This window comes from Brachyhypopomus gauderio, chromosome 3 (genome assembly GCF_052324685.1).
Source record: "Brachyhypopomus gauderio isolate BG-103 chromosome 3, BGAUD_0.2, whole genome shotgun sequence".
NCBI lineage: Eukaryota > Metazoa > Chordata > Actinopteri > Gymnotiformes > Hypopomidae > Brachyhypopomus > Brachyhypopomus gauderio.
Window position 1 is genome coordinate 32,490,989 of NC_135213.1, and position 21,386 is coordinate 32,512,374.

The window sequence follows — 21,386 nt, forward strand, 5'->3', positions numbered from 1 at the left end:
CAAAGAGACAGGGTAGTGGTGAGACAATAAGACAGAGAGATAGGGTGGTAGCGAGACAGAGAGACAGGGTGGTACAGAGACAGAGAGACAGGGTGGTACCGAGACAACCAAAGACAACCAAAACATTTTTCACGTGCAGAAGAGGCTCCTATTTGGAGCCAGAGCCCAAAGTCAAATGAACTCGACAGCTTCTGAGTTCACTGCAGGCTTTTTGTTCATGCATTATTTACATCAGCACCCCTCAGCTAAGTGCACTACAGAAGATGACTCGTGCATAAAACACCATTGTGAAAGGAAACACAGAGAGAGTGGACACATTCAATTAAGAGTGAGTACTAAATCAAAGAATCGGCTTTAGTTAACACTAAGTAAAACACTACACTTCCACATCAACTTATATGTAGTCATTCGGGTTAATGCAGCAGGGTCTTTAATCGATGCCAGAGAATTCTACTGTAAGATCCTTTCTGTTCATTTGGCTGTAATAGATCCCGTAAAGGTTCAGCGTCCTGGAGGGGATCGATCATTCCAGTTAGCTCTGCTTCATATTTCTTGCTTCATATTCATGATTTTCAGGTCTGTGATCGTGTTGAGAATTGCACTTGGGTAGAAGCTACCTGAAGCCCGCACTGGACATTTGCCAATACTGGTAAGCTACACATAAAGCCATAATCCTGGAGTGACAAATTCCAGGTCACTTAGGTGATATCCTGCCCAAACCCACATGATTCTACCAGGTTTAATTACCAGGTTTAGTACAATACCAAGAAATCATCAAACTCTGCACTCTGGCTCAGGTCAACAGTGGGGTACCAACACCTAAATACCATCATTAACAGATTTCTTATATAAAAAAAAAAAATCTCTATATGTATGAGATATGTATATGTCTTTATGTTCAATCATTAAATTCAATCAATGTACATATTCTACAGATCTAAGTCTAGATAAGAAATGTCACTCCAGGCGACTCCATCCTGAGCCCCACATCCTGCATAACACACACACACACACACACACACACACACACACACACACACACACATACACAATTTACCCAGAAAAATACATAAATTAAGAAAAGGTTAATTAAGCACTTATTTTAATACTATATATATATTAATACTATATATCCATTCACCATTTGTGCCTTTATTATAAAAATACCATGTGTGTTACTGAGTCTGTGATCCTTTCTGATCCCTAACATATCCTAATTTTTTATCCTTTTCTTGTGTTTTGGTCCTTGATCAACAAGCTTGAAGTTTAGCTTGTTGTCATGCTGTCTAATGGGTGGAGGTCTGGGCTTGGTGCATGGCTGCAGGCTACAGCTCATATATCCCATTAGCTGCAGTCATGCCAGATCAGCAATCTCATATTCTGAGTATAAACATTGGCACATTTCCTTGTCTTTTATGTTCTGACACAATTTAGGTATCTTAGTAAACAGGACACAAAGCAAACGGCAAACTAATCCTTAATAAAACAGGTGCTGTACAGGTGCTTTTCATGTTGGCTAGGCTAGACATAGAAAGTAACCTCCCTTAAACATGAGTCAGCATGGAACGCAGATGTGAACATGTATGAAGTGATAAAACTGATGATAGGGAAACAGAATTTGGCAGATATTCACATTAGCTGCCTTGCTGATTGAAATTGTATAAACCTGAATAGTAATCTGTGATTAGGACCGACATTTCTGATACCATTCTGGCAAAAGTGGTTTTAAGTAACACTTTGGCCTAATAAATAAAAGCATCTAATTTGTTTATATGTCTGCGCTCGAAAGCATGATCCCACAGAATGCTGTGCTAAAACTCTAAACTGAAATGCACAGTATCTAATTCAGGATCAATTCATTGGTTAAGAAGAACATGTGAACAGAGAGATTTATGCAAAGCCAATGCCATTCTTGTGAATGTGACACTCTGTCAATAGCCTCTGAGCACGAGGGGAAATGCCTCTTTAACCATAGTATAATGGGATAGATCACTAGGAGTATGTGTAAAGCTTATCCTTATTCTTCCTCATGAAAGTGTTACTCCCTGCTTGATAATTGTATTGGAAACCCGGAGATGGCATCGCATGGCGCCTTTCAATTAGTTTAGCAGGACAACATGGCCGCGGGTGGTGGTAGAATGGATTCCTCTGCACGGCAGGGTAATAAGACACATAATGATCAAAAAGCCGCCACGCCTGGCTGTGAAGAATGCGTTTGAACCCACGCCGATGTCGATCGCTTGTGGCTTTTGGCCACACCCCCAGGCTAGAACCGACAGCGGTCGACTTTGACCCGATGGGTAAAAACGTCAGAGTGCAACGCCCTTTGGACAAGGGGCGGAACATTAGCGGCGCTGTTATCGTAAATCCTGAAGAGCGGAGGAGACGGTCCTTCGCGAGCTCCAGCTGAGATGTGCTAGCTTTCATTTTTCATGCATGACATTTAATCAAAAGCACGGCTTTCAGAGAATTTCTCGGAGACCCTCTCGTAACCTATGTACATGCTGCTGTTTTAAACTCAGGTGGTGTTCTCCCTATTTACTGATGACATTATTATTATTTTTTTTTACGTGGAGCCAGGCGTCTAACTCAGACAAGGACCATGAAGCGTGGATTTTGAGTCAGGAACGAAAAAGGACCACAAGGATCGTCCTATACTAATTTGAAGCTGGTAGACCCCTTCAGGTGAAGCTCCATTCTAAACCTGAAGCAAATTGGGGACGTTCTCTGATTAACACAAACACATGTTTCTGTTAGCAGAGTCGCTGGTGTTAATCAAGCTTGTGCAATCTAGCAGGAATCAATCCTGCCGGAATCAATCTCATTAATGTGCCAGGCATTCACTCCTACACTTGGGCGATGGCTGAGCAATTTGTAAAAGGGTTGTCACCTCCGCGGCCTGTATGGGTTAGCTTTGACAGCGTGGGCATACTGGTGTACCTGGCTTTCATACATATAAACATAAGCATGCATAAATAATAATAACAAACACTGTCAGCAGCAAACATTATGTAGTCGGAAAACAGCTCTAGGGATTTCAAAGAAGTTAAGCAAGTGTAACTAAAAAAAAAGAAAAAAAGTATGTTACATCAATAAATGACCTAACATTGTGATTTTTTTTACTAATGTAGTGGCAGAGGTCTTAAATATAACAAAGGCAACAGAAGAGCTGTTTACAATACCACACCATAAAAACACCCCAAAACCTACTTTGTGGCAAAAAAAGAGACTCCTGAGATGGAGCTTCTGATTACTGTACAGTAAATTAAGAGTTTAAAACATTATTGAAAAGTGTAGGGACATTTGAATAAAAAACGCATACCGACAACTGGATACAACCTGAATAGAAATAGATAGAAGAAGCTGAAGTGAAAAATGATCATGTTAAATCCATTTCTTTATACCGGTGGTAAACAAATTGATGAGAATAACAAGCTCATAAGGCATTAGGAGAGTACACCTACATTACGGTTCATTTTCCTATGGATTATTGTACCGGTCCTCTAGTCATTTGGATCACTTACTATTCAGTAAACACAGACAAATGGACATCTCGGCTGCCAGAGGTGTAGTGTTAAATCAACTGTGCTACATTAACGACAGCTGTATAAGTTACGGCGATGACTGCAATACATCAGAGAGGAGGCGCGGCGGGGTCGCGAGTCCAGCTTTGAACTGTGGGAAACGTTAACGAGGGCCAATTAGGAACCCGGCATCTTCAGGAGCCGTAATGTGGGAGGAGAAGTGTTGGAGGCGGGCGTAATTATGTGTGCTGCTACGGACAAGCCGGCACACGCATTTATCACTGTACAGGAGATAATTAGCCAAGAAAACATGGAGCAATCAGACGACAAACGAGCCACGCGAAGGCAAACTCGCAAATGGCTCCAAGCAGCCTGCTGGTGACCTCCGTCAGTGGTGTCAGTGTAGATGATGGGTGGGACACCCACCCGCAGAATCGTTCACTGTTAGGATTTCTTAAGCGTCAGCAATGTTTTCTGTCGACATATTTTTTAACATATATAATGAATGAAAAGAGACTGAAAAGGGATCCAGCGTGACATGCTTTACTTGAAGTGAACACCCTGATGTGAGGGGTTTTTTTAAATAGTAAACTTAGGAAAACTCTCACCAGGCTTTTATCAACTGGAAAGGAACAAGTATTCTAAAACAATGGTGAACATGGTTCTACATTCCTTATAGAAATACAAAGCTGTATCTACAGGCTTTGCACATTGCTACACTGAACAAATTGGTATGTAGACTTTAACCCCTTGTAGCCTATGTCTGTTTTTGTTCAGTAAAGGGGCGTGTGGTAACTTTGTGTGGTAATTATTTTTCAAGATTCAAGATCAGATATGATGTTTCACATAAATACAGATTACAATATTCTGTATTTCAAATACAGAAAAATATGCTGGATAACAGTTCCCTATGGTTCAGCTTTATGCAGATCAAACGATATTAAAAAGATATACGACAGCTCTGAGCTCCATTTTAAATGGACTCATCTAAGGAGTGTTAGATTATAGACATGGTGCAGTATGAGCAGTGCTTAAATGAATGACAAATATACTGCCTTAGGAAGTAGTGTGAACTTTAACCCAACATGTCACAGTTTCACCACAGTAAGTCTGGGAGATTTAGAGGATAAAGATGTAGGAGATAGTGGATAGACAATCATGTCTCTATTTTACTCCCAGTGTACAACATTTAAATATGAGAAGCAGTAAAAACTACGTAGAAATGTTTTTATTGAAGCAACTTTTAGTTGAATGTGAAACGGTGAATCTTGAAACCATGAAACCTTGAACCTAGCACTTGAACCAAGCGGTGTGAGACGAGATTTGAACATTAATGTGTAATCTGTTTGACAGATCATTTACAGTGCTTTTATTTAAATAAACATCACGTTTATTAACATTAGGCGTGCGACAAAGCATGCAAATGCTTTCTGCTCCAGGCACGTCTCAGAGATATGGGTTGAACAAGAGCTGGATGAAACATGGCGCTGCAGACTGGATTACAGACCAGGGCAAACACGTGTTACAGAGGTTCTGAATAACCTACCTACCTCCCCTAGATAGATGGACCTTCCTTACCTAACTCCTCTCTGTGTCTCTCTTGGTGTGTGTCTCTCTCTCTGTCTCCGTCTCTGTCTCTCTCTCTGGCTATTTTTGCACATGTATGTTTATACGTACATGCATATCTGACGGATATGAATAATTCTTTTGAATAAATGCATTAGATATATTAGACCAAATCATTTTTATTCTATTGCTATTGAAATGGAACTTAACATGCAGGCAGCGTTTCACCTTATGATTTCACCCCTAGCACTTTTATTGAAGTCTTTTACTAAACAAGACACAAGAACCAGACAATAAGTGTTCACCCAACTTCCGAATACACTAAATGGGAATTGAATGCCTGCTTCCAGCCCCCCCCAAATGACATGCCGATGATGTAGATGCCAATCTGGCACAAAGAGCCTGCCGCCTCTGTGTGAGTCTGGTTACTGGGTGACAGTGCAGTTGCAGGCTTGTAAAATAAAGTGTAGAAGAAACAGCAGAGGTGCTTGCTGGCGAGTCACTGCACTGTGTGATCCGCCTGTTAATGTGTGTAATTGGCTAATTTGCGTCATCCAGCTGGAAGTGGGGGTCGCTTGGTCTGGGCTTTTGAGAGCCCTGCCATGTCCTCACGAAGCATCTCGGAGCGAAAGCTCCGCCTGGTCATTACGCTCACAAGGCTGCAGCCCGTAATCGAGTCAGGGAAAGCAATCAAAAGCTGCTGGAGTCTTTGGCCCTGTTCTGCTCGACTCCGGTAGATCACGGCCACGGGGCGGAAGTGCCACCGCTGTTAAAGCAAAGGGGCGTCTTTTTTGAGCCGTTGGAAGCCTGTCGAAGAAGAGCATGGAGGACCTATGGAGAAGCACCAAGCTTCTGAATTCAGGGCTAAATCATGGACTGCAGTGGCAGTTGAAAATGTTATAAAAATCAAAGCAACCTGCCCGGAGCCATAAGGAAACCACCAGCACCACCTGCACATTTAGAACAGCTGTGTTTAAGAGTATGAGGTCCACTTCCATCTCATTTACTGACTTCTTGGGCTTTGAGGTGTGGGGCTTGAAGCTAACACCTTCACCAGAGGCCAGTTCCTTCCTCTACAAAGGCCCGGTCCAGTGCAGCTACAAAGCATAAGCTTGCAGCATGACCTGGGAGGTCCGGCTCGACACTCTGCAGACATGCCTACCGTCTGTGCTCTGGAACAGAAGCTTGGGATGGACACTACCTTGCAGTCCCCCGGAGTCCCATAGAAGAAGCACTGTGATGAGCAGGAAATAAAACGCCATTTTTTAAATGTTTGGTTTTTCATTTTTGGTGATGCAACAACACAATCAAGGCCTTCCAGCCGGAACGTACATGGCTCTGAGCAGCCGATATGCCACTTAGGTGGATCCTGAAGTGCGTTTTAACAAAGATGCTAAAGGCGGAAGGGAGGACGGGTCAGTTGCTGGATGTGTTTGAAGTGTACTGAAAACCTCAGGGATGACTTAAACACCTCAACTTTGAATTTGATGATGTGGTTAAGCTGAGATTTTAGACCCGGTGAGGAAGAGCGAGCAGACTTTGGCATTAAAATAGAATTTAGAGAAGCGCAAAATACTGTAATTTGTGCCAACGCTGCGCTTTAGGGGAGCAGTGTAAACCATAACTGCTCGGGCTATTTGTGATTTGGGAATCGTTTTGTGTACCAGTCTACTTCCCAGAGATTTGGATGCCAGAATAATTAGACTACCTGTGATACATCTCTGTCACAGGCCGCAAGTCCTAAGAAGATAAAGGGAAATAAATAAATAAAATAAAAACCATTCAGTCATGTCACACATGACCTCTGGCTAAATGCACCGAGACAATGAGCGCTCTGAAGCTTCTGGCTAAATGGACCACTTTCAAAGGCATCTGCTCAACCGTTCAGAAAACGCTGCCATCCTCTCCCAGAAGCCCTCGCTTCCGAGACACATTTCTGCGTCTTTTCAAGGAGTCGTTTGAATGTCATGGTGTAGCACAATACTGCTGCTAACAACAACGAACTATGTTTTAGAGTGAAAGGCAAGGACAGCACATTTTTGAAGTTCTGAAGACACAGGTTTCTCTGTGCTTTCTCAAAGTCTTACACTTATTCCCAATGATCATCTGTTAAACACATACAGTGACGTGAACCTACTCTAACCCATTCCACATCTAACTGGTTTATAATTGGTACGCTTCTACCTATCAGTGAAAGAGCAGAACCCTCCTGGAAAGACAAGGGCTGTCGGTAGGAGACTCCGCTGTCAGAGAGACAATTAACCACAACTGTAAAAGTCTACTCGTTTTAGGAGGACAGAAAGCAGAAAGGGGACGAGTTGAAAAAGCAATGGATCAAACATTAGGGGGCACAAGCCTGAGAGGAAACCAGGCAAGATGGATTCACGAGTAGAAAAACTGGGTTGCCCCCCTTCTCTGCTTTGATTTGGTACATGAAGATGTGAAAAGAGAAATGTCCAGAGACGTCCTGTCCTTTTTAGAGTCGTAAAGAATAATTGGCTTCTGCTGACTGAAGCCCGGCTTGTCGATGGGCTTTATTAACATGACGTTGGATGTGCACTGCTCGTTAAGAGTTTAACTTTAGCGTGATTGATGGCTGTTTTAAAGGGGAGGAGCTTAGAGGGGAGCCTGTGTCCAAAATAAACACAGTGATTTCTGCCTTTTGTGTTTTTTTTATTTAGTGTGACATTTAGACTTTTCAAGAAATCGTTCATAAACAGCAGCAAAGCAATCAACTGTCGGAGAGGTACATGAGTTCGGTAATGGTGGACTGGCAGTATATTGTGCAGTGTGTCTAGGACTGCAACAACTAATTCATTATAGCAATACTACAATAATTAGGAGATTGCTGGAAAGCCATTTCCTTGTCGATTAATTACCGTTCTGCATAGCTAGGCTTTTATTTTATTAATATAGGAAAAGTACCTGAACATTTACATTCAGACGTTACATAAGCAACCGTAGTTAAAAACCCAAACAACTCCCACCTGAACTTTCATAGCACATGAGTGGCCCATAACCACAGGAAGAGCAGGCAGCTGCCACAATGAAGCCTGAGAATGATCTGTGCTTCCGAAAAACCTTTCACATGAATAGTGGCAAGGGAAAAGAGTTCTTTGCAATACTTTGCAAAATCTGCTGATAGCCAAGAGGACTACCTTTAATTGGCAATGACTATTTGATTTTTCTTTTATCGGAAATGTGCTAATTATGACCTTCTTTTTGGCCGTAAGAGTAACAATAAGCAATTTTAGATAAGCCTCAATCTTCCAGCACTGCCTACATTTGTAATTAGCGTTTTGAGCTAAACGTTCTGTAAAACCATATGAAGGTATAAAGACCATGGCTCCTGCTTGTTCTTCAGACCTTCAGGGTATTACCTCCTCCACGTCAGCACTGTACAGAAGCAGCAGGGGTGGTTAGCATACGTCTGACCCTAATCAGAATAATGCAAAAAAAAAAAAAAAAAAAGAAATAAAGAAGGTAATTAAAACTAGTAATGGACTTGTGGAGTGAGCTGCAGTACCTCAACTGGCCACTAGGTCAAAAGGCAGACAGGCATGTTCTGCTTGGCTGGACTCTCTCTGAGAAGCATGTACCCCTAGTTCCCTTCGTTCCCTGCAGCACAGCATTTGACTTGATTAATTGCAATACTTAATTTGTCATTAAGCTTGATTAATTCCATTAATCTTTCAAGTTGGAATTCGCTCTCTAATGTCACTGATAATCGATTATTCACCATGGCAACTGGTCTTGAAAAGATATGTACGATATCTAGGTCTTCATTTCCTGGACTTTGCATGATTGAGAGAGAACTTCCATTTCCACAAACTGGCCACTGATATGGATTTTTCTATATAGCCTGTGTTTTGCGGTAATGAAGTGTAATTTTTTTTTTATAGTTGCCATTTTGGACTGCCACAATTTGCACAGTCTTCAAATCCACATCCTAGAACGCTGAGTCGGCACTCAAGTTTTTGAACCGTAGTTCATTTTTTGTCAAGTCAAATTTAGCTCAACTGGGTTTTGTCAGTAACATAAACTGTACACTAGTAGGCAACAGAATTAAAAAATGCACATCAAATTAATTTAAAGTAGAGCAATCGAATGCAATCTAACACTAATTAGCAGATTTACAATAAACTAAATGTGTTTGTTAATAAAGATATTGCATGGATGACCAACTGCATCTCTTTCCCATACCACCATCAGTCTGCGTCAGCCTTGGTTAGCTGACAGATATGGAGCTGACGTTCAGCTGCAGACGAGGGCGCGTGATTGGACGGATCCCTGTGGATCTGGTACTGGTGATCCAGCCTTACCAGAACCCCAGAGGTTCACTGCACTAGTAAGTGGAGGAAGTTGAAAAGGTTAATCACTGAGCCCACATTGCTCAGTCCTTCCAGCACACACAAAAAAAATCCCTGTTCCATTCACACAAATCTGACTCCCATTGTGTCCATCAAAATGAAAAACAGTGTTCTGAGAAATTTATAATGTGCAGCTCGTGTTTGAATCTCCTAAGGTGAAAGCTAGTGGAAGGTAGTTGTTATCGGTGTCCCCATTAGGATTGGTGAGTAAAGCATTGCTTTAAGAAGCTTTACTTGACAGTGCTAAGAGGAAGTACAATATGCCACACCTGGAGGCTTTTAGAATTAAAATTCAGAAATATGTCAATTTCAATGTCATGCTATTATGCTTGCGTAAAGTTGACAAAAACCATGTGGTTAGAACGTGATGACCCCAAATGCTTGTACAGCCAGAAAGTCCAAACGGTGTTCCCAGTTCTAGGCGTTTGTCACAACATTGCAGGCACCAGCACGGCTCCCGGCCCACCGCGCGTCATGAGAGATGGTGCTTGCCAGAGACCCGGTTGGAAGTGATCAGTTACCGTAATGAACAATGAGTGAGGGGCCTGACAATGGCTCTCTGGCAGTGGAGATAAGACAGGGTCTGCTTGGGTTTCGCTGCAGTAGGGAAACAGTGAGAGCTCCAGTCCTCATTCCCTGGCATGGGCTCACGTGTCTGGTTTAATGCGCGGCCGTAAACATGGCGTGCGGTCGCACTGAAGCTGTCGGGCCAAGGCGGTGCAGAAGCAGTAAAGAATGCCCTGCAGACTGGTTTAACCGCAGTGTCTTTAACATCTTGCATCCCCTGTTGACTCAACTTGATTTCAGTGGATCTTTGTGTGCGGAAGAACACGACAGGCCAATACTGATTCGCTAGCTTATCTCCGCTCCGTTAGCACAGTGGTGCTTGTTTTAGTACATGAATATTTATGATGGTGATTTTGTTTTAGGAGTTACTATAGACCTGGGTCTAAAAAGCACAGAACAATGTTTTTTTTCACAGTTTTAAAGGGGTTAAAAGTTCTGCGTGATGAATGTGTGATTTCTTTTAAAGAGCCAAATTAATATTCAGATGTCTAAACAAACTAATCAAGAGGCTCAGCTGTGGAAGGAGAGAAGTTGGGAAAATAAATGATTGTCTTGGTTTTAAAAGGCTCGTTACACTTCCAAAATGCTGTCACACTTTTCCTTCCACTCACTCTTGATTTGCAGGCTTGTGAAACATGGCAGTCTGACTATGGATGTAATAGTGTTAAAGTGACAGTGACACTGGGATGGAGACGCAGCCGGCAGAGACGGTACCTGCAGCCACTGGGACTGGTCGCTGTGTCCGGCTGTCCAAGCGTTGACCTTTCCCTGCTTGTCCAGACGAGCCTTGCCGGGCTCCCAAGCAAACATGTCCATGTTGAGCGTCCGGAACACGCTGGATGCCGTGATCTGGTAGTCCTGAACGTGGCCGGACTTCATGCCCAGCGGCTCAGAGCATCCTGTAGAGAGGAATTGCTTACAATTAGCCTGAGGCTCAAGGCCACTACATCAGACGGGATGGCAAGCGGGGTAATCGTCCTGTACATGCTGGGCAGGTTTACAGCTCCTCCACGCAAATAATCTTTTGCAATTGAAAATGCATTGTGGGGGAAAATGGCCACAATGTGGGCGGCTTGAACATTGCTCTGTGAATAGACCTTTTGTTAAGGTGCTATGTTTGGCAAATGAATGGAGGGAAACCAAAAGTCTAAATCCGCTGAGATGGAGAATTTGCAGGTTGAGGTCCAAATCCACTGAGGTGAAGAATTTGGAGCTGGGTTGAATTTTTAGGGCTCAGCATAACAAATTGGCCTTGAATGTCTTCACTAAGGTCCTTTGATATTGTTACATACAGCTGGAAAATATCTTTTTTCCCATAGACGTCTTTCACAGCATAAGCACAAATAGTATCTTTGAAAAGGCACAGATTAGCAAGCACATGCTAAATTAATTAGCATCAGGGGTTATTCGCCACTTCACTTCAAAGATAGAAATGTGTACTAGGGACTTACATGTGTTCCTACTGTAATGAAATATTTGCAATTGGTACTGTACAGACACAGAGCCTTTAATTTCATAATGAACTGCCTAAAATATTTCTCTAATACAATTTTCAAAATAGGTATGAACTAAATAAACAAAAGAACATTTTTAGCATTATTTGTAACTTTAAAAAAAACAAAAAATAAAAATAAAATTATTTTTGGTGAATACTGAAAACCCATGGTGGAACCTCACCTGACATTTCACAGCCAAGCAGCTCCATACGGAGGGTGCAGTGTCTCCTGCAGACTTGTGGGTAAATCCTCACGTACTGGGCCTCAATGGGCGGTGTGAAGGAAATAGCCGAGGGGGTGTTGTTGTCAACGTTTCCCCGGAAGATCTGAGATTTGAGGAAGAGATCTCAGCATGCATGATAAAATCGACACGGACGTGGTCGTTGTTCTTCTCAGCGGTCGTACCCATTTTGGCTTGCGTTACGAAGCTGCTGGAAGCAGTTGTTATTGGTGTCAAATGTGCACTAATGCACTGACACAGACTATTGTGAAATGACATGACCCAAATTAGCATTTAATGTTAGAAACCATAGATAGAATAACCGGTGTGTAACTTTGGGAACAACATGCCCTCCAGTTCTCAGAACGTCCCTGTCACAGATCCAATAAACAACATTAATAAACAACTTCAGGTTCACCCATGCAGCGTATGCCGTCAAATAGATGAATTAAAACAATGACATAGAACAAGAAAAAGAACATCCCAGTCAGAAGCAGACAATGACATGAGAGAGAGCAACACTTCTCCACCCGACGTTGTTAGAGGAGACATTAGGTGGAGGAAGAGTAGCTGCCTGATGGGAAATGGGGGGGGGGGGGGGGGGGGGGGGGGGTTGCTCCGTCAAAAATGATGGAGTGTCACGCATGCCCGGCTTCTCCTGTGCCTCGCTCTCATCTCCAAACGGTCCGAAAACTCCAGGCAGAGGCACGTCGCGACGGAAAGGCGTGGTGGCGGTTTTGACGGGAGGCAAGCCCCTAATTAAAATGGCGCCTCACCATGTCCTCGTCCGTGCCCTTCACTTTGTATGTCCTCCAGGTCTTGCCGTCGTCGCTGGACGCCACTTTGTAGGACTTGACGTATTCGGGGCTTCCGATGCGCTTGGCCCCCTGGGTTATCAGGCCCGTGACCCGCATCCTCCTCTGCAGGTTTATCTGGGGGAGAGGACAGAGAGAGAGCGAGAGAGAGAGAGAGAGAGAGAGAGAGAGAGAGAGACAGAGACAGAGAGAGGTAATCAGCAATGACCTTCTCATGTAGGCTCACCAAAAGGGCAGACTGGAAAGTGGGGAGAGAGAGACTATGTTAAAGGAAACAACACAGCATCAGAACATGGATGCATGGAGTCTTCAGCTGATTTGCATGCACAACATGACTCATACGAGCAGCACACATAAATACATGTGCTCGTTCATATACAAACAGGCTCCGGCCCATAAGGGGGAGTCTCAATTCATCTTGGTTCAAACTGAATCAACACACAGGCTGTCATCCTTGAACAAACAGCTGGCCCGTAAATTCCGGGGCTTTGATAAGAACTCCTGCACCACTCAACGCCACAGAGTCGTCTATCTTACTTACAGAGACCGCCTAGAGACCCTGCACGAGGCTGAGGCATTTAGTCTACCTTGAAACCCTGCACGAGAGTAGTCAGTCAACGCTAGTGACGCCCTGCCTACGGTGTAATCCTGTCTCTGAGCTCCCTAAGCAGGATGTGTGTGTGTGTGTGTGTGTGTGTGTGTGTCCACACACATGTTGGACGAGAGGTTATTGGAGAGTATAGAATGGGTGGGAGTGTGGAAAACGATGCCGTCCGGCACTTTCACACAGACAGCCGTGAAACGAGAGCAAAGTAATAGTTATGATACACAGCATCATAAAGTGATTTGTTATACCACCAAGCCGGATGGGGGCGGATAACGCGCGCGTGCAAGAACTCCGCCATCAGCCGCACTTGACGACAGCTAATCCACCATGTTAGTGCGGGGTGGGTGATTGCACACGCCACCCCCCCTCCCACCCCCTCCTGGGCAGCCCCGCACAAATCACCGCTCAGATGTGCTCCCCCATCCGAGCAATCCACTCGGAGATGCATCAAAGGGGCCCTCGGCCGCACGCCTCACCGGAGCGCCGCTCTGAGACAAATACGTATCATTACGCCTCGGACCGCATTCCCATCTGGCGCGAAAGAGATTATTTAGTCATCCAGTGGGGGGCCCCCTGGGCTTTAAAAAAAATCCAATTAAAGGTATGGCGAGCGGACCTAATGTTCGGTACTACGTCACGCGGCGCTACATTTTTATTCACCCGACACAAGAAGCGCAGTGGCAGGAGGGGCATTAATCTGCAGGAGTGGCGGGGGAGACGGGAGTGAGCCGAAGGGCCGCAGGGTCGCACTTCACCCGCCGCCCGACGGTCCGCACACTACTGCCGTGAAATACGACTCCCTTTCTGGCTGCCACTCCAGCTGCTTTTCAAAGAAAAATGGAACGCTTTTGGATGCTTAGTACTCAGAACGAAGTCAGTGCACTTCCCATTTTGGACGCACGAACGCACTTCACCATTATATTTGTTTGGCATTTGTTCTTGATACAAAAGCTTGGACTGTTATGTTCATTGTGTAGTTCATCAACGAGACGAGATCCTCTTTACAGCACATCTGTAGGCCCTTCAGTTTACTTACTGAGCTCGTATTAATGTACTTTTCATTTGTCATTTTCATTTGTTTCTCTAAAGCCCAACAATGCTGGCCAATTAGGAATTAGGTGGGCGTGACTAAAAGGCCTTAACACTGGTAATTGGGAGCAATGCATCATGGCCATAATAGCCACAGATGTTGGAGTCACTTCACCTAATAGTGATGCATGCGCGTTTCTAGTGCGGGAGCGGGGGAGAACATCTGTCGCCGTGGTATTTGTCAGATTTGCAGATTGTCTGGGCCACAGATGAGTGACAACAAAACGGCTGTGGTTCCCAGAAGCCGTCCATCAGCCTGACGGCCAATCACGCGAGAGTCGTTTAGTGATCATCGTCTCTATTCTCCAGACACTGGGAGACAGGAGAGAGGGCGGGGTCCGGGAGAGAGGGCGGGGTCCGGGGGACAGGGCGGCGATCCGGGGAGGGGGGTGCCATTGGCCATGCACACACAACAGTCTACTTACACATGTCCACACATAGATAGATGAGAGACTATTAGCAAGATTTAAAAAACAATGAATAATGTAGGCTATATAAGAAAGTAGATGAACAATGATCTCTATAGATCGGCGAAGTTGTTTGTTCCTCATCCAGGCTCGTTTTCTCTGCTCCCGCTGTAGAAATGCATCGGACCTGAAGCCCTTAAACCTAATGAGGCTAACCACGCAATACGACGCCAGATCCATGGATACTTTTCAGTACCTCAGTTGCAGTGCTTTTCAAATATCTGGGCTCCTTGCTGAGGCAGAGGTGCGGTCTCCCCCTCCCCCGCCACTCCAAAAGTTTGCTTGCAGGTAGCCACACGGCTCATGGCAGTCGAGCAGTGGCGTATAACTGCGAGCCGGCAGCCGCCAGGGCACCCAGCACACGCCTACACACTGCATTAGCATCGACTTTCTCACAGGTAGCCTCTGCTTGGGAATCTCTCTGTAACTTTTTTGTGTGTGTGAAAGGGAGAAATATGAAGAGGCAGATGGAAATGAAGTGGAAATGAATGAAATAAAAACTTATTTATGATGTGACTTGTTTCTGCATATTTCTATCAGTTCTGGTAATAAATCACTGAATGAGACGCTGACGTGAAGAAAGATATGGTCTTCTGTGTGTATCTCAGATGTTGATGGGTCTAGTATTTACATATTTTCAGGCCCTTGTTGTTGATTACATTGCCATGACAGTTTGCCTTTATGCTGTGCGGGCGTTCGACTTGCCCAGAATGTCTGTCAGAAGGGTAGTTCTTGCTTTTAGAGAGCGTTTCGGTTGCTGGGCTGAATGGCTGAGAGACTGGTGGGGCGTGAGCTAACTCCATTTACTGTGTTTTACCGCTGGCCTCCCCATGTTGTCAGAAAGAGCTTGAATTACTGCTGTTGCACCAAATCGCCTCTCATTCCACTCCAGGCTGAGGAGAAGCTAGTGTTTTGTAGCTCAGAGGGCAGAACCTCTCACATGTGTCCTGACATTCAGCCGAGCTGACCTTGTACTTACCAAAGACGTAAACGGAGCGGCCATGGTCACATAGTAAACACACACATCTTTGTGTTTATGTCCTCTGTGTGTGTGTGTGTGTGTGTGTGTGTGTGTGTGTGTGTGTGTGTGTGTGTGTGCAAGAGAGGCTGAACATCTACAAACATCCTTCAATCATTAAATTGTTTAGAGTCTGAAATACAAATTGGCCACTCCCAGGAAAAAGAAATTTCCCCCGAGTATCACATAAAGCAATCATATGTGTGAGACAGTGAAGATGCAGACACCACATACAAATCTCTCCCAACTCCGCCCTGTTCTAATGCTAACTCAGTTTCCCCCACACACAAACACACACGCACATGCACACCAACAACAGTAAACACCATTTCTGTGATCAATTATTAACAGCTGTAGGTGCTTGTGTGATTTATTTGTTACTGAATATTACATCACCCTAGGCAGTGCTGAGTGAGAGAAGAAGAGAGATGAGAGGGAGGGGAAAAAGGAACGAACCAGTTTGTGAAACACAGTCAGAAAGGTGCACACGAGTGCCTTCAGATTTAACCCGCAGTGTGAGCGGCACCGCCGGGCCAGCACCACGGCGGAAGGAGATCACATGGAGATCATTGGAGCATGCCCACTGCCAATCCTGGGCAGCCCACCCCAGATCCTCCCCCGGTCTCGGGGGCCACGCCCCCACCCCACCTCTGATCCTCCCCCCAGTCCCGGGGGCCGTGCCCCCTCCCGCCCTCGGATCCTCCCCCAATCACGGCTCGCCCTCAGCTCCCCGACGCCTTCTTCCAAAGCGCCGAGCGCGCTCTCCCACATGGCATCATTAAAGTCAGACAAACACCCAAAGCACATCACGTTCCCCCTGTTCCCCTCAACACTCCTTCTTCTCCCTGTCTCTCTTTCTCCGCCTGCTGCTGTCACTGACAGAAACAGCTAGCTGGCTTCACAGGCTATATTCTCTGTCTGTATATATTAAAGCTATTTTTTTATAGTCTTTTGCTTAGTATATGCTCTTAAAGTCACAGGAACACTTGAGAGACAGATAAATGATCAGATAATGGAAGCGTAGCTGCTTAATTAAAGTAAGCTTAAAATACACAGCCAAACTGTGGCTGTAATAACACCTAAGTGGGATCCAGAGAACTCTAAAATCCACCTCTATGTTTGTAGGTGTAGGTTATCTCATTCTTTAACAGTTCTTTTCAGCAGGTTTATTTCAGTGAACAACAACTATGAAATATATGTCTAATAATATGCTTTCACACATTGACCTAAATCTGAAACCTTCGAGCAGGTAGATCAGGGAGCTCGCAACCCCAAGGTCTTGGCTTCATTCCCAAGGTGCAATGCTTTTGTCTTGCTGATAAATATATACGTTTCTCACAAATCAAATATGCTGTTATTGTATATTTTTATACAAAAGCCCCTAAAGATATAAACAGAAACTAAATAGACTTTTCACACAAAAGCACAGGAATTCAAACTACACTAAATCCATAAACCTTTGCTGTCCACAAGAGTTCTGCTGCTCTACCTGAGATGACACGATTCCCAATACAAAGAGCAACAATGCGAAATCATGGAATTGTATCCGTTGCATTGATAAAACAGCCTAGTGCAGTGCTGTGCAGACAATAGATAGTACTGAGAAAACTCATTCGATCAAGCATATTCGCCTGCGAAGAGTCAGAGTCTGACAGGAAGCCACTTGCTGGAAAGAGGGAAGTAAATGTTCTGAGACTTTCCTTCACCGTGATTGTGTAGGATATCAATCAAATGTACTCAGCTGCCAATGCTGGAAGAAACGTCGTCGTTGGTGATGGAACTCTGAGTTCCCTGCAGAACAAAAGTCTATAACCATTTGCCTGCTGAGCATGTCGAGGTTTACACGAATCAGGCATGGCTTGTGGAAATGCTCCCCGCCACTGATCTCAGAACAGCTCTGATGCGCCTCCCGCAACAACGCGAGGCCGTGGCCTCTCGCTCAGTGCCTCGACTCGGCCGCCGAGCCACGAGCGTTCAGAGTCCACCCGGGTTCATCCGTTACCTGGATCCAGGGCCATCGGTCATTCTCGGCGGCTGTCCAGGCGTTGACCAGTCCCTTCTTGTTGAGCCGAGCGAAGTAAGGGTACCACTTCTGCAGGCCGAAGAGGGCGCGGTGTGTGGAGGAGGCGGTGATCTGCTGGTTGGAGATGATGCCCCCCTCCATTCCTAACGGGCCGGAACATTCTGGTGGAGACACAGAGAGGACATTTGTCAAGTCTGCTCACTCCCTGTTCGAGATTAAAGCAAACTGAGATTTAATGAGACTTTTCGGGCTTACGCGTTGGGCGCTCAGCACAGAATACAGACCCCGTTACACGCTGCACATGTGCCATTATCACAGCTTGCGCACAGGTTGTTTGGTAGTGTGCCTTTTCAAACAACCTTGTTCAAATGACCTTGTCTTTACTTGAAATTGAAAACTGCTTGCTGGTATTCAGTGATAAAGTGCTGAAAGGCTGTAGCTCATCATATTTCTGAGGTGGATTCTGGCTGTTAGCCACTCTACTCTCCAGTATCCTTCAGTCAGTCTCCTTGTTTGTCTTCTTTTGACTGGATTTGTTTGGTCCTCAGAGATCCTGTGTACCGATAGGACGTCTCTTATCACGAACGCGTCCCTGATCTCATCCTCTGACTCTCACATGGAGATTTTGCCACTGCACAGAGGGGGAGAGCATCTTTCTTATTGTTTGCCTGTGAGGCAGCGATGGCCTCGGAGTGCTCTCTCTCCCAAAACAAGAGAACAATCGTAAACTTGGATAACGGCTTCTGAATGCTCACATAACCAGCGCCTGTGTCAGGATCCTGTGGTGTGAGGTCTTCCATCACAAAAAGGGGGCTGAGGATTTCATTAGAGGTCACCTTCATTTGTTTAAGTATGGCTGCTTACAACATTGTGAGCTTAAATGCTCTTGTGTGAACAAATCTTGTTAAAGGAACACTATCTGTCCTGTTCCGGTTTCTGGCTTAGATTTATTTTTTGTTAATTTCCACCTCCTATTTTTAGTCCTATTTTTAGATATTTATTCTGCTGAAATTCTGCTATTGTGCAACAAAAACATGTGGAACTGTGTTTGATATAACTTGTCTATGATAAAATATGAACTCTAACATTATAATTTAAATGACCTGTGCCCAACATCTGGGTTCCATGTAAAAGACACACTGATCCTGCTCAGAGCAGCACAATCACACAAGGGTTAGACTAAACGCACGCACCACAGGCCTGGTTAGACATGGTGCTGCAACAACCAATCAGATGGAATCCTCTCATTCCCTTTAAAAGCAGAGCATGACCTTGGGACACAGTGCAGTGACTGTTTTATACATGGCAGTTCCATAATGGCAGCATGCATAAAAAAGAAAATAAAATCACAGGTGAGGAAAAAGAATAAGGCAAAATATACAACTAATAATCTGTTCTTTATATAATAATAAAATATTATCAGCAACAGTAATGCAATAATTGCTAACTATACCAACAATGGTTCTGTTATGCAAATTATTCTGTTAGTGTATTTTATTATTATTATTATTATCATCATTATTATTGTTGTTCACTGTGATGAATGAAATTACTATTACATAATTGTGCAATGACTATTTAAATTGACATGCCAACTGTCTGATCCACAATTAACATCCACAATTGAATGAAAAACAAAAAAAACAATGTAATTAGTAATTATGGGGTATATTTTTATTGGGGTGACATTTGTGGTCAAAAACCACACTGCAAGAAACTGCACGTGTTTGGCGTGTCTGCCCAAGGTGAGCGCAAAACCGCATCACACTCGCTTTTGTGATGACTGCGTGCCTGAGGAGGCGGAGTCCTAATCCGAAACAGTTCCGGAGTGCCACGCCCCTTCTGGCACCACCGCCCCCACCTTTTCCTAAGCACATTTATTTCCCTCCAGCAAATGATCAAAAGGCCATCCAAACTAGTCGCGCCCAGCGTTTAGCGTCCTAGTGCAGCTGTGTAATGACCGTAATGAGGGTCCTCGTCTTTGCTAATGAAATCCCTTTATTTTGTGCATGTGATGCATTACACGACACGCAAAAACCGTATGTGTCAGGTTCCAAATAAGTGTGTGGAAGTGTTGAAAACTATGCATTGTTGGGTTGATGGGTCAGAGCCTCCTATTCTGAAGCCCTCTTCATCTATAGCCTAGAGACACTACACACAGCCTACTGCCAATTTCACTTCTTCAGTTTACATTCATCTAACTTTTTCAATTAGCAAGCAACCTCCGGAATCAATAGTGCGCTACTCAGCCTTCCAGCCGTAGCGTCGCCTTAGCCGTCTCTCCTTAGCCATCTCTCCTTAGCCTGGGCGTCCCTCACTGAGTAGAAACTGAGATATTTTGGAGGCTGGTTACTCAGAACCTTGATACGGAATTTGCCTCTTGTATTTTTATTTTTTTTCCTGGCTGAGTACAGGCTGGAGATGAGAACGCTGAAGAAACCAGGCTTGTATCTCCTCCACGACCTTCAGAGTCCCTTTGCCTGAAACTACTTAAACTATTTCAGTTACAAGGCCTTCTGCCTGTCTGTCTCTCTCTCTCTCTCTCTCTCTCTCTCTCTCTCTCTCTCTCTCTCTCTCAGTGGAATGGCAAGGCAGTGGTGATGTTTCCTCCCAAATGTCTTCCTCGCAAATGTCTGCAAATGTTAGCGGCCATGTCGACATTGTCCTCGAGCGGACATGATTTGTGCCAGTGCGGGCCTCGTAAATGTTTGTGAGAGAGTAACTGCTCGATCACCGAGTTCGATGTAGAGGACAGGCCCGGTGGGGTTGTGGGAGTGGTAGTTCTGTCTGTAGTGCAAAATTCCTCCATAATAAGTACTGAAAAGTGAATTCTTTGAAGCATTAGTGAAACACAATTACACCATTCATTTGTATGAGCATCACAAGTCTTGGCCAGTTGTAAATGAACGGGGGTATTAAATGTACCACACCTTCTGGAATGTAAATGCTGCTCATGTACACTTGTACACTTGCATTTTTAATGCACTACATAAGAAGTTACAAAGTGATGTAAAAAGCACAGTTTAACCCTTATTTTTAATAAAAACAAATTGATTAACAAAATGAAGCAAAAATGTGCTGTACATAAATATCAGCATTATAAATGGTGGTAGGTTCCATTAACACAACAGCATATACACTCACCGGCCAGTATATTAGGTACACCTGTCCAACTGCTCATTAACGCAAATGATAAATCAGCCAATCACATGGCAGCAACTCAATGCATTTGGGCATGTAGACATTGCCAAAACGATCTGCTGCAGTTTAAACCGAGCATCAGAATGGGGAAGAAAGGTGACTTAAGTGACTTTGAACGTGGCATCGTTGTTGGTTCCAGATGTATTTCAGAAACTGCTGATCTACTGGGATTTTCAAACACAGCCATCTCTAGGGTTTACAGGGAATGGTCAGAAAAAGAGAAATTATCCAGTGAGCAGTTCTGTGGGCACAAATGCCTTGTTTATGCCAGAGGAGAATGGCCAGACTGGTTTGAGCTGATAGAACAGCTACAGTAACTCAAATAACCAGTCGTTACAACCGAGGCATGCAGAAGAGCATTTCTGAACACACAACACGTCGAACCTTGAGGCGGATGGGCTACAGCAGCAGAAGATCACACTG

At 44.4% G+C, this 21,386-nt stretch overlaps 1 protein-coding gene across 3 annotated transcripts in view; it reads right to left on the minus strand.

The window, feature by feature from the left end:
- edil3a (EGF-like repeats and discoidin I-like domains 3a) overlaps window positions 1–21,386 on the minus strand; it is a 122,972-nt gene that overhangs the window by 27,962 nt on the left and 73,624 nt on the right. For all 3 annotated transcript variants that reach the window (XM_076997684.1, XM_076997685.1, XM_076997683.1), the window contains 4 exons: window positions 17,742–17,923; window positions 12,520–12,675; window positions 11,705–11,849; window positions 10,742–10,926 (listed from right to left, as the gene is read on the minus strand). In XM_076997684.1, coding sequence (XP_076853799.1) covers window positions 10,742–10,926; window positions 11,705–11,849; window positions 12,520–12,675; window positions 17,742–17,923 — 668 coding nt within the window. The remainder of the gene's footprint in view (window positions 1–10,741; window positions 10,927–11,704; window positions 11,850–12,519; window positions 12,676–17,741; window positions 17,924–21,386) is intronic.